This window comes from Lissotriton helveticus, chromosome 3_1 (assembly GCF_964261635.1).
Source record: "Lissotriton helveticus chromosome 3_1, aLisHel1.1, whole genome shotgun sequence".
NCBI classification, from domain to species: domain Eukaryota; kingdom Metazoa; phylum Chordata; class Amphibia; order Caudata; family Salamandridae; genus Lissotriton; species Lissotriton helveticus.
In genome coordinates this window covers 542,923,858-542,938,458 of record NC_136061.1, presented here as the reverse complement: position 1 = coordinate 542,938,458, position 14,601 = coordinate 542,923,858, and the positions used below count along the sequence as shown (strand labels likewise).

At 44.9% G+C, this 14,601-nt stretch overlaps 1 protein-coding gene across 6 annotated transcripts in view; it reads left to right on the top strand.

Annotated features, from left to right (window-relative positions):
• The window catches only part of ANKRD44 (ankyrin repeat domain 44), a 766,729-nt gene that overhangs the window by 717,446 nt on the left and 34,682 nt on the right, over positions 1 to 14,601 (top strand). For all 6 annotated transcript variants that reach the window (XM_078680434.1, XM_078680433.1, XM_078680431.1 and 3 more), the window contains one exon: positions 9,245 to 9,336. In XM_078680434.1, coding sequence (XP_078536560.1) covers positions 9,245 to 9,336 — 92 coding nt within the window. The remainder of the gene's footprint in view (positions 1 to 9,244; positions 9,337 to 14,601) is intronic.

Here is a 14,601-nt window from a genome sequence, read left to right as displayed (position 1 = left end):
CAGGTTATCTATTGAACTTTTGAAAAATCCAATAGAAAAACGTACCCTACAAAGCTTTCCTGCACTGGTTACCCCTTTATCTTCTACAATACTCCCAGTTGTATTGGAAACATCTAAGCCCTTTCCTCCAACTATAGAGCCACTGGTTGTCCTGTCCTTGGAAACTGACACTTCTATTTTGCCCGAAATCCCTTCTAGCGCCCCTATTGAAACACCTATTGGTCAGCCAAGTATGGCTCAACCTAGTGTATTATCCTATGTAGTACAATCTAAACCTTGCCCTAAAAGGAAGAGGAGTGTGGCCCCTAAGAAATGTTATGCCCCAAAACCCCCGAGAAAAATCAGAAAAGTGGGAATATGTACGAACCCACAGGATTCTGTTGGGAGTAGTCCTATCGGGGCATTGACGGGTGAGGGGGAAGTTGCTCCAGTAAGTCCAGCCCCTATAACGATAGTGTCACCTGAGACACTACCGTCCATTCCGCTACTGGTCCCTGAGTTGGAGAGACTGTTAAAGTCCCTTCTGGCTCCTATAGAGGATCAAGTTAAAAAACTAGCGGATCGCTTAGATCACTTTGAGCAGGCTAGTCTGGATAACTTCTTCTCCACAAAATCATTAATTAAGTCCCATTTAAGGACGGGTGAGAGTAGGAACACCCAGCATTCTGCTGGACAGGATGAAAGCGCTCCTACGGTTGAATTGCACCCCCCCCCGTGGTTAGCACTGTAATTGGGCCCAAAGGAATTGGATAAAGCAGTAAGATTAATACCGAACTGCCAGTGCCCCTAGGTAGCACCGCTGGGGGGAAAACAAAGCTTCCAGACACTGTGACCAAGGGTAGTAAAGAGTGTCCTAAAAATGCTATTCCTCCAAGTAATAGTACCCAATTCCTACCAAGTACCCAGAAATCTTGTTCTGGCTCTGTGGCTGGTGGTAACATCAGCCACAGTAAAAGCAACGGTACACTGAATAATCCCCAGGCTTTACAAAATGTTCTAAAACCCCGCCCTGTTGTTCCAGACATTAGCCGCCCTACACTCCTAGTGACGAAACCTCCCCCCAGGATACCCCCCTATGAACCTTACCCCGGATTCCTACCCCTATGTGGCTGTCCTAACCAATGTTCCACCTTTATTGGTAGGACAAAGAGAAACCTACCAGATGTTAAAAAATAAGGTCATGCACTGGCTAAGGGTTAATAGACCATTGCCGGGGGAAGTTGATGGTTTGATTATCGGGGTAAGACGGATTAATTGGATAGGTTGTACACCCAAAAATCTGGGGGGGGGAATGTATTGTAATAAATTTCCAAGATCCAAGGGTGGCAGGTTGGATAACAAGGCCGGGCTGGGGCACCAATAGCGGAGGGGTTGGTATTGTGGATCTTACCTTTTTTTACCCAAGACCAATGGGTGCCAAATTTGGTGTGAATAATGACCTGGGTAGTTTTAGTTACTTTCCTTTGCTAGGGAACGTCCCCGACCCTGTGCCTATGCCACGACCAAACTTCTACAACGGTCAAACCTATCATTCCCATGATGGGACAAGAAATTTGGGTTGGGGCTATTGACCGAAGTCGGGTGATCCCCTGAGTATTGGGGGAGGTACGATAAAAAAGGGGGACCTATGTGGGAACTCTATTGTGCCTAGCTTGGACACAAGAGCGTCCCCAAAAGAGGCAATTATCGGTGGGAAGATTGCGAGCCCGAGGGCAAATTGTGGGGCCTGTACGTATAGTATGGGGCGTGAGGAAGTATTTATAGCAAATACTATTAATTCCCAGGAAACTGATAATAACTTTCTGGACTTTGGGATAGTTCAAGAAGGGAATACTGAAAGCCCAACTAACCTATCTTCCACATTAGTCCCTGAGGTCGGAGCCAGAGATGGCCCAATCCCAGGGAAGTTCTTCTCGTGGAACATTGCAGGGCTATCTAGCCGGTTATTGTCCCAAAACTGGATAGATTTTATTAAGGGGTTTGAAGTGTGTCTATTCCAAGAGACATGGGCGTGTGATCCTATTTTTTTACCAGGCTATTTAAACTTTTCAATACCAGCAAGTAGAGGTGCTAGGGGTCGACCTATGGGAGGCTTAACAGTTTGGGTCAAGCAAGATTTAAAAGTTAAAGTAAAAGCCCTGGACTTGGGCTCCAAGGACATCCAACTGTTAAGAATGACATCGGACAAGTGGGGTGTGGTAGACATTTATAATATTTATGCCAGGGGTACAAATAGTGGGAGTTCACCCATTCTAGAGGCCTTGTATACCTTCCTTGAATCACAGTCCATGGGAAATAGAGTGGTAGTGGCTGGCGACCTAAATAGGACATTTGAACCGTTGGATAACTCTGAGAATCCATTAGGCCAGGAGGAGGACATCCTATGGGGCATTCCAACCCTAAACTTGGCTGCAGTTAAACGGTGGACGACGGACATATTACTACTAAATGCTATGTGCCTGGAATACTGGCTGAGAGCCCTAAATGGAAGAACTAAGGGTGACCAGGAAGGTCTCTGTACATTTGACAATGGCTATAGCAAAAGTAGAATAGACTACGTCATTTGTAGCTTTAATTTATGGCAGGGGGTATGCGATATGGAAATCGAGGGTAGATTGGAAAGCGATCACAATCCCCTCTGTGTCACCCATAATTGGTGGACACCTATGACAGGTTGTTCGCAACCTTGTGATGGAGTGTTGCCCGATATAGCCAATGACACACGTAGACTTAATTGGCCAAGTGTGTTGGCGAGTGCGGAGTCCATGCACTTTATAAATTCAGAGGTGGATTCTGCAATCGGCGCCATGGAGGCAGTAAGCTCTATAACCCCAGGGTCTAGGTTAACTACAGATATACACAATACGTTTTTTTCCCTTTTAAAACCTCACTTTAATAGACCTTTCAAGGCAAATAGGAAAGTTTTACCCAAACCAGCTAGGTGGTTCAATAAGAAGTGTAGGGTAGCCAGACTAGCATTGGCTAGAGCAATTAGAACTAGGGACAAGGCTGTGATCTGTGCAGCAGGAAGCAATATAATGTTAGTATTCGCCTGGCTAAGAAAAAGTGGGATGAGGAGCACTGGGACGAACTGCGTGCGGCCTCGGGGGCCAAGGATTCCAGGCTTTTCTGGAAAATTGTAAAGTGGGGTAGAGGCGGCACCCCAAACAAACCAGACAACAACGTTGATGAGGCGGCCTGGGTGGAGTACTTTAAACCCCAGTATGCAGAGGCAAAGGAAGTCGTGGATGTGGAAGTAATCTCACCCGTATTTTGCATTGGAAGTTTGTTTTCCCCGAAAGAAGCCGAACTTGTAATTAGTAGCTTGCAAGGGGGTAGGGCACCGGGTTTAGATGGGATACCCTCCGATGTATTTAGAAATGATAAAGTACGATGGGCCAGGTATGTGACCCTACTGGGAAACGCCATCGTAATGGGGGCTGCAATCCCAGAAACATGGAAGGGAGCAATTATTATACCCATCTATAAGAAAGGAGATCGGTCACTCCCGGCCAATTATAGGCCAATAAGTTTGATTGCCACTGTCCAAAAAGTGATCGGGAAGATGGTGGTAAACAAACTGATGGACTGGGTAGAGGAGAATAATGCTCTGTCTCCTTATCAGGCAGGTTTCCGGCGGGCGACCAGCACGGTAGACCAGGTATTCCGTTTCACCATGTTGCGGTGGGGGACGGTTTTGCTTGGCGAGGGCAGCCTGTATGTCGCCTTTGTCGACTTGCGGGCTGCCTTCGACCTGGTCCCAAGGAGTAAACTCTGGTCAGTTTTGAGCAGAACGGGGGTTCCACCCGAGTTGCTCACCTTGATCAGGAGGTTGCATTAGTGCAACTTTGCCAAAGTCCAGTGGGGGGTGAATGGGGAATCTTCCGTCAATTTCCCGGTTGAGCGGGGAGTACGGCAGGGGTGTGCAATGGCACCCCTGCTCTTCTCCCTATTCATTAATGGAATCGTGGGTAGGATGTTGGATGTAAGTGTAGATGCTCCCTCGTTAGCGGGCCTCAGGGTCCCGATCCTGATGTTCGCTGACGACACCTTAATTTTTGTCCAAGACTCCAGCTGGTTTGCAGCGTGCTTTAAATATATTTGATGTCTTCTGTCAGGAGCACGGTCTTGAAGTTAACGTTAGCAAGACCAAGCTGATGGCTTTTTCCCCAAGGTGTAGACCTCGCCCATGGATTTTCCTGAACAACAGTGAGCTTGAGGTAGTTAGTGTTTTTACTTATCTTGGGGTTGAGATATCAAGTAAGCCAGGTTGGTCCCACCATATAGGAAAGGCGGTTTTGAGGCACCAGCAGATCTCAGGGGCACTACGGGTGGAGCAATCAAAATCCAAAACTAAACCTATAAAACCGGTTCTTGTCGTATATGACGCAAAGCCATAGGGTCAGCCCTATACGGGGCAGAAGTGTGGGGTTTTGGGCGGCTTCTCCCCCTGCAAACATCAGAGAACAGGTTCTTAAGGGGAATTACGGGGCTCCCACAGAGTGCGCCACTAGTCCCGCTTGGTCTAGATCTAGGGAGACGATCTATTAGCGACCGAGCTCGACTACGGCCTATTCTTTATTGGAGACGCCTTTGGACCACCCCTGAGATTCGGCATTATGCCGACGGGTTTCTAGCCTTAATTAAAGCCGATACCTTCCATAAAATACCTTGGTTAAAGAACCTCAGGGTTGCTCTGGGTGAGCTTGGCCTCCCTAATCTCTGGGATAATCCATCTGGGGAAGTATTTCCGAGTAAAAACAACATTAAGTCCCTGTATTGGGACTACATAGATGGTAAACTCTGGAGAAGCACAAAATCAGACACAATGGGGGGTAGGTTTCTGGAATTTAAAATGAGTCCTGTATTAGAACAGTACTGGGACAGTATTACTGCCCCAATGGACAGGAAGTTATTTTTCCAGTTAAGGTCTGGCTCCCTTCCCCTGAGATCCCTGACGGGCAGATGGCGGAGCTCTAATATTTCATGCTGCCCAATGTGCGGTGCAATTAATGAAAGTATAGGCCATTTTTTATTTTTGTGTGAGGCCTATGCCATTCCTAGGAGAGTATGGTTGGCCCCAGTTTGTCGAAACCTTGGGGCATCTAGTGGTGTTGAGGGGCTAAGAATTATTTGTACATCCACTTACATGCCTACCGTCCTGGGAACAGCAAAGTATTTGGGGTGGGCATGGTCCATTAGACGGAGGGCTATATCTTTTAATGCAACCTGATAATGTTTTAACATTTTAGTTAACCTTTCTATTTGATGAAGCTGCACAACCGTTTTCAAAAATACATATATGTATGAAATAATGTTTTTATTAATGTGTATCTTAAATGTTTGTTTGTGCTTTTATGAGTATATATCTCGAATAAAGCTTTATCATCATCGATTGCGGAAGCAACTGTACCATAATAGAAACAGCTAACTTTATATGTCAAAGTACAAAGAGGCAACAAATCCCACACCTGAATGAAAGAAGCGGTTATAGCACTGATTACCCTGTAGTTCTGTTCCATTTTCCATCTGTATACGACCTTAAGCATTGACTGCTTGGCCTATCTCAAAGTGTATGTGTATTTAATGTAGTGGTGCTTACTCCTTCTGAGAAGTGAGAGAACATTTCTGACTCTGATTTACTGCAGAGCCCCAAAAAGGTACCATATCAAAGAGAGCACGGGCAACCCAAAGTTCCTGGAAGTAGAGAAACCAGGCATACTGACATGACTTTAGCCAAAGGCAGAGAATATTTGTTAGAAGTCTTTAGACTACAATAGCAGTTCCTCTGATAGGGCTGTTGAAAGAGCTGACCGCATAAGCAAGTTTGGTCACAGGATTGTACTTCATTTTGGATAGCTGAGTAAGGCACTATATGAAGAGACGTCAGACGCCATGAATGTGCGGATATTTGGCCCTTTTGTTCACAGTCTTCTTTGGCAGGACCACCATAAGCCATCCTAAAGGATACTGTGCCTCACAGCTTTCAGAGTTCACTGAGACCAAAGGCCAGACTTCTCACCAGCTGAACATCTTCCTGTGTTCTGATGTTCATTTCACTGTGGCTCCTGCCGCACAGGGTTTTGCTTCCCTCCAAGCAGTAGTGGCCTGCACAGGTAAGAGTGGTTTGGCGGGAGTGGGCAGGGTGGAGGGGCGGGTAAGTCGACATATGATGAGAGAAGTAAAATTAAATAAAAAATAATCAAACCTGCCACTGACCTTGCACTTGCCGGATCGCCAAGTCCGCAATCCGGCAAGCGCAAGGTAAGTGGCTTTATTTATTTCATTTTACTTCTCCTGTCATATGTCAACTTGCCCGACCCCCACCCGCCCTGCCTCACCATCTCAATGCTCTTACCTGTGGCGGCCACCACTTCCTCCAAGCATTGATACCCGTATGCCTGTTGGTTTGTGTGCATCGGTGGTTGCATCTCTGTCATGCCCTAGTCGTTCTCAAATATTTTCACAGACACAAAGTTTGCCAGGCAACATATTGATCTTATGCGTAGTGCGAAATTTAAGAGTCTCATTGAACCTTGGTCTGGCAATGCCTAGCTTAATTCAAATGACTTTTGTGAAGACTGAATTTCTTGCGTTAATAAAAAAAACTGTTAGCCATTGAACCGACAATATGCAGAGGATGAGCTCAGTTCTTGAAGAAGGCTGCTGACAACTCAACTGATTGCAAAGCCACTTAATCCACTCCTAGGGTCACATCCCATATAGCCTCCATTAGATTATGGTATGTCATGCTGCAAATTACATTCATAAAGCCAAACCTAAATAAAAAGGCTGTGTGCTGCCAAGTTACAGTCATGTGATGCGAGGTACAAGTGCATTACTATTTATTGGCTGATCAAGCCATCACCTTCTGTGAAGGAGCATGAGATAATGTACGCCATGCCTTACCTACCCTCACGCCACCTTCTCCACCTACCCAAATATGCCTTTGCGAACCTACAAGACCGCTGCACCTGCCACTTTTGTTGTCCACTCTCCAGCTTCTTTGTTCTGCTATGTTTTTCCATTTGACTAGTTGCAAATCGTTTGTAATGAATCCAGTTATAGCATATGTTGAACTACATATGTCCAACATTAAAATATAAAGGGCGTTCTACAAGCTAAAATAGAAAATTGCCAATTGAAAACAACACGATTAAGAAACACTAATTATTTCCCAGATGCAACCGCAATCAGTGGTGAATTTTCTTATCAGTAGGTCATTAAATGCACAAATACAAGTGGTACCAACTGGATGTGTAAGGGATGCCAGTGTTACACCTGCTTCAGGGCGTGCATAGTCCTCCTGGATCAAGCCTCTCACCTCTTGCACTTGCATTGGCTTTTCAAACTGGATGAACGTCTGAAGCGCTGCTGACACTGTGGCACCTTTATCCAGTCCAGCATTTCGTTAACACGGCAAAGGGTCGGTCTCTTTGGTTGCTCTACACGCCTAGCAGCCGTGCTGATCCAAAACTATGTGCCTCTGGCTCCAACTGAGGCCCCCAGCGCATTGAAACCTTAAGGGGTGATATGTTCACGCTTTACAAATATGGATTATTGTTATTTATTATTATTATTACTTGGCGTAGTGTAGTCCTAGCGCCTACAAAGCCATGCTTGGGTGCCATATACAACGGTGCAAATGTTCAAGATTCTGCATAATGCAGTGTACGCAACACTACATCTCGTTAAGCCACGCATGGGTGCTGAATGCCCCTGAATCCTGCAATTCCACTGAAAATACTTCAAGACCTCTGCCGGGCTAGTACACCTTCGGCTAAGAAGGTCACTGTATTTAATACTCCTTGCTGCTTTTGGACAGGCGGTGTTTTTTCTAGCTCTTCTCAATAAAGGCCCTTCTTAGTTACAATCAGAGGAGTAGAGTAGGCCTAGTTTCAGAACAGAGCGTGTCTGCTGCTGATACCCGGAGAGGCCATCTTTTAACACTTCTACTTGCAAGAGAAGAGTGAGGGAGTTACTGAAGGCCAGCTCTTGAAACAGCCTGCAGCCAGGGACCTCTCAATGGAGTTGAACTCGGTTGAGGGTGTCTGAGTGCTTCACACCACGCACGAAGAGGCATTAAATCATACACATGTGTGAAACAATTGTATGGCAAATGTTCCAAAAGGCAATTAGGGTTATAAGGCGTAAGAGTCACATATCGCCCATACTTGTAGACGTTATATGTTAAGAGTGCATGGTCCATAGATACACAGTCAGGATTTAAAACATAACACCGTATTTGATTTTGTTTGTACTAACAAGACTATAATGACACAAAGGCACCCTTTTGTGTAAACATAGAATAGCAGCAGATTGTAAAAAACAACAAGGTTCTAAACCCATGAGTTGCAGTTTGCCTGCAGTTCCCTGATGCTGGTTCATAGCTCAATGTGCTATATCACGATTGCAATGTATGAGGTTAAAGTAGCAAAAGGATCTCTGTCTCAAAAAGATTAATCCACTTACCTACCTCCATGAAATACACATCTATGATCTGCCTGTTACACGGTGTGCTTTGCAGCAGGCACATTATTGCTCTATGCTACTTTGAGTAAAACATGTGACTGGACAAAACGCACTGCCTTACCCGTCAGGGTTATATAACGTTACTGTAATCCCATGAACATTTCTGAGCACCCAAAGATCTTTGCAGCAGCAGTGCTTCTAATGGCCCGGTTTTATCAGGCTCACAGTGCCCGCACTTCTTCAAGTTAGAAGGAATAGTACATGCTGTCAGCGCTGCTCTAGTGATTTTAATGGGAGAGTACTAACGCTTCTAACCAGCAAACAGGCACTCTGGGACAAGGAGTGCCTGCACTTATATATTTCCAATTCAAGCACTGAGTGTTAACCCTATAAAATATTTTATATACCGCCTCATTGTTACTAATTAAGGAGGGCAGAACAAATGTACTGTCACATTTGTCCTTGTTGCTAATTTATTTGCAGAAGATTAAAAAAAAATGTGCAAGTTGACAGATTCCGCTTTTGTGACACACCCCCAGCACGACTTCACCCCTTTCCTCTGCCACTCCTTGCCCCAAATATATGGATCCCAGAGTACATTTTTTTCCAGTTCCACCACTGGATACATTGTATGCAAAAAAATGAAAAGAAAAGTGTCCTAGTGGTACCAGAAGAAAATAACTGCTCTTTAGCAACGGATGTATACTGCTAATACTTAAAATCCCCTGAGCTTTCTAAGACCTTACTTAAAAATGCCTGCTCTGTTTTCTAGGCCTCTACATATTGCTGCACGGAAAGGATTAAAGATGGTCGTCGGGGAATTGCTTGCTAAGGGAGCGTGTGTTCTTGCACTAGATGAAAATGGTAAGCACAGCATTTGAATATATGCTCATGGTAGAAACACAAGTAAAAGAACGGTTTGCAAAAATGCAAATTGGCAGAGAAAAATATATAATTCTGTTTAAAAAGGTAATAGTTTTGTGAGTGGTCAAAGTAAAGCTAAATAAGTTTGTTTTCAATCTTTTTTATCTCTGCATGAATACATCCCCTTCCTAAGGACACCTTCAACTCTGAGGTCACCCTGAAACCCTTGTACAAATACTAAGACGAAAATGTGGTTGTGGAAGCACACACTAAGTTCCAAACAAGAGCCCTCAGTTACTGTCATCTTTGGGGGAAAAGACCAATTTGTATCTTTATATGGTTTCATTTTGAATTTTCCAGAAGGTAATCCTTTTTTGTAGCAACTCAATTGTCATTTGGAATATAGGCTTTATCCAGCTGTCAAAGAGAGTCCAGTGCCTACCAAATTCTTACCAATCCTAGGGCCTTATTTAGAGTTTGTTGAACTGGGTACTCCGTCACAAACATGGCAAATGTCCTGTTTACTGCATGATTGCCTTTTGGCACTTGTAACATAGTGGATGGGACATCCAGCACGTTTTGACAGAGTACGAAGTACACCATCGTCTTTTATCTTGGCCAAGTCCCCGAACAGATGAGGAACAGAACTTATCTAATGCATTATTATCCAAGGACTCAAGCAATTCAGCACTGGTGCGAGTTCTTAAGATTGTGTCCATTCTAGTTCCTTAACTCAGACCCGATCTAAGTCAGTTATAGATGCGTGGGTCTTACATGGATACCTCTAGGAAGGACTTGATAATCCACACTCATACCCGGGGCTACATGGTGTTGAAACTGTGTCAGTTACATATTTGGCAGCATGGCACTAAAGTCGAAGGCCACTACCAACATTGTTGTTTTCTCCTGATGTGGCGATGTTTTCCTTCTACATTCTCCATTGCATCTTGACGTGCCTGCCTGAATCAAAATAAAAAAGTGTTATGTTAAAGGGAAATTGGAGTCAGCTGCACCCTGTTCTTGGATTCCTCATTATCAAGCTACCGGCTAGCCTCTTTAAAGTCATATGGTGCTACATTATCTCTCACTGATATGATGGACCTTGAACAGGCAGATGCTGGCCCCACCAGAATTACAAGTTGTGGTGGGACGAGGAAATGGTGCAGAAGCACAGATACTCAAAGTTATTCTTCAAAACTTTGTAATCCCTTTTATTTCCCTGCCCCCAGCTTTGCCCGGTCCAGCAATTCAAGGGACTAGAAATAATGGCTTTACTCCTGTGCTCTCGCAAAGAGGGCTTATGTATGGTCAATATAAATTTCTAAAGCTCTGCCTTTTATTATGGAAAAATTAAACAGACAATTGCAGTCCTCTGATCCAATGGACCTTGTGGCAGCATCATATTGGAAGAGTAGGATGGGAGGATGAGTGGCTGGTCTTTTTGGGTTAAAGCCTGAACATTGCTGAATGACATATCATAAATACTCTGCAGGATTGTGGAACACCTTCAATTTCACATAGTGCAGAAAACCTGGTGAGTCAATTAATACCTTTCGTGGCTATTATCATAATTTCATTCTAGCATATTGAGGACACAAAAAAGTCTTGGTTGTAACCAAGGCCAGTCTACCGAGATGAAAGACCTCTCACTCTGCAAGTCAATCCACTAGCCTTTACCTTATCCAACAAGTTCCCAAAAATGAGTTGAGCATGTTTCCTGCAAACTCTAAAATAGCAGCTCAATCCAGCTGATGTTTATTCCTGTGCCAAGATGAAACCATAATCAATGAATGCACAATACCGTTTGGAACCTCGCACCAATTGTAAGCCAGCAAGAGGAATGACATACAGACATACATTGTTTTAAAAATTGTATTAGCGAGCAGGTCATTTACACTATTGCATGTCTATGATACATTCGAATGACTAGCAGGATGGTGACCGACTGAACATGTGCCACATTTGGGACATTAACAACAAAAGTGGTATGCACTATGGCAGCGAAACAGACACAGCAGGGCACGGAGTGAGCATTGATTGAGAAACCTAAGACTAAAAAACGTTGTGAATGTTTCACAAAGCAACACCGTAGCCATGAATAGAAGAGGGATTGAATGATGAAATAGAGTGGAGGCCATAGAGTGGAGGCCATAGAATGGGGCCTCAGAATCTACAATATTACTACTTATAGCCATGAGGAAATCCTTCTTATGCGAAAATATAAATCAGACATGAGCTTCATCATTCCCATCATTTGTATGATGGATGCTCTTAGGCAATATGTAGAATTTGACAAATCTGAGGAAAATTACAATTAGATGTGATCCAGACTACTTATGAGGGTCACAAATAAGTAAAAATTGCAGAGAAATATGACAGCTGTTTATCAAAATACACATTTGCATTTTGTTCTGGAGGTGCATTGTGGGGTAAACTACTATTACCATGACCCTGATGAACACAAATATAGCTTAATGGTGCAACATATGTAGCATGATTACGTCACAGCAGTTCGCTGTCGAAACACGGAAGCCTGGCTGCTTTACATACTAGATGGAACAGACGGCCACAGTTAGGTAACTGTGCCAAATAGCTCATGACAGACTTGGAGCTATGTCCTTACAATGTATGTGGTATTCAGAATCCCCATTAATACTCTTTAGTAACCCTTTGAAGTTTTCACACATGTATCCTGCATTGTGGGCGCTTGATAGTTAAAAGCTAATCAAGGGGGGCATGCCTTGACTGCCGAAGATGGTGGACATCCTTATTTGAGTTCCCGGCAGTCGATTACAAATCCTCTGTAGTCGTAGTTCTTGGCATTTTTCTCGGGCCTTTCAGCGGGCCACTGCTGTGAGGAGGACTGGAGGAAGCTGTAATACTGTTTGCTGGTGCCCGCTGCTGCAATAGAGAACCATAAGCTTGTGCAGCCTGCGCAGCAAGGCGCGGCTATAATGGGGGCCACAACCAGTGCACTGAACTGGACTCAGGTCTCGGGCTGGTGATCGGAGCAGCTGTGGCTCGCCGAGTCTCTCCATAAGGAGGAGCCCTAACGGGGGCTTGCATGGGAGACCTTGACTGGGCAGCATCGGATCCGGGACCAGGGCGGGCCGGTATAGAAACCTGCGGCAGCTCTAGCCGGCATTGGACTGGTGGAGGAGTCGTAGGCCCTAGACCTCTGTTTCACCCTGCTAGATACTTTTAACAGGGGCAGCAGCTAGATGTGGGGTGACATGAACAGTGGTCAGGATGAACCAGTGGTGGCTCCCCTTGAGGGCTCACCTACAACATGGTGATCTGCTTTGCTTCTGAGGAGCGAGCCTGCACCGGCCTCAAATCCCCCTTAGAACCCACTGGGGCAGGCCCCCAACTTTGGCGCTGCACTAGACTGAGACAGGCCCCCCATGTTGTCTGCTACAGCAGGGAACACCCTCCATGTTGAGATGGGGCCCACGGGTGGGCCAGGTCTGTCCTCGATTCTTTGTGGGCCATCAGCAGCTCGAGGTACAAGCAGCCATTTGGGGGGTGGGGTGGGTTTCACAGTGTGGGCGGGCTGAGGGCCCGTTTGTGTTGTGCATCATTGGTGCACACCGGGCCCCCAGTCTTCCTGCGTGAGGCCTTGAGTGCCCTGCTTTCTCTCTCTTCCTCCCTACTCTCTCTTCCTTGGTGCCCTGGACGTACTAACTGGTGCTGTTGGGGACGTGAGCTGCTGAGTGGCTTTCAATCATTGCTGCCCCCCCTCCTCTTTTTATATTGCTGGTTGAACTGACTGAGAGATCCTCTGACATGGGGATGGGCGCATCTCTTTGCTGTCACAATCAAAGACTGATTGGTTTACAGCGCTGGTTTCGGATGCACAGGAGTCTTCCCGGAAGGGAGGTTTGTCCTGCTGCAGGAAACCCATCTAATGGGATCTAAGTGCCCCTTTCTTGCTTGGTTTGGATTTGATAGGGTGTATTATTCTGGGGTGGGGAGATGGAAGGAGCGTCAAACTTGGCGCCTTAATTCTTAGTGCCTAGTAGATCAACACTGTAGGCGATTCTTGCTAAAGGATGACCAGCATCTGTGAGGTCGACTGATGAGATTTGACCTCCACAATACTTAGCATACAGTCCTGGTCAGACCCCATTTCCTATAGAATGGCAGTAAATAACATATACCTGCTGCCCTACTGGATGATTTCCCCATTGGTGTTTTACCAAGCTGTTGTGGAGCGCCATGGCCTTGCTTCAAAGATGATGTGGGCTTCAGAACTACTAGAGGCCATCAACCAGCTGAAAAATACTGTTTGGATTATGTTTCAACACCAAAAGTTGTCACTGCTGACATTCTTTCTCCCCTTTTACGCAAAGGATTACAATATTTCACCATAGATATGCTGACCTTAGAATTGCAGAGTGTTTAGTAGTTGTCAGGGTACCTTTGGTTTGGAGGCTTCTTAAGGATACACATCTTCGAAGACCACACAATATACTTGTCTGTGGGATGTTAACCATGTCCTGTCTGTTCTGGCTGATTGTAGTAACCAAAGAGAGTCTGTCCGTTTGATTGGACTATCATTCCACTCGTTATAGTAGGTAGAAAACAGAAAGTTTTCTTAAACTAACCCACACCCACCAGGGTTTCCCCTCAGTGGCATGCATCATCATAGGGTTCTTCCGATGACCAACGAGTATGTGGGAGCACCTTGATCATATACCATGAAACATGAAGTATAGGGAGGTATAAGAGTGGGATGGTATTATCTAGTGAGAAAAAGATTAAAAATACCTTGCCATGTAAGGAAAATGATTTATTCTTATCTTTAGCTGGTATGGTTAAAATTGGTAATGTTTCTTTTAGATATGTATTAAGCCAAATGTTGCATGGCAAGGGAGTAGCTTTGAAGAAAGTTTGACTAAAAGCGTCCCTTCCCCCATCTGAGCTCATTAGGCCAATATATGGCTTAATACTTAGCTAAAAGAAACATCACCAGTTGGGTATTGTATGTTTTTTTACTCACTGTGAATACTCGCACAAGTCATTTTCCAATCAGAGTGGCAAAAGGAATCTTTAGGTGGTCCTGACGAAAAGCCTTGGTGTAGGGTTTGAAACATGTAGACCTTTGAAATACATGCACATAACCATATGTGTTTCATCTTTTCCCCATTTTGACCATACCAGCTAGAGGTACGAATAAATTATTTGCCCTACTTAGCCAGATATTTGTAATCTTTTTCTCACTAGATAAGACCCTCCTACTCTTATACCTCCCCATACCTCATA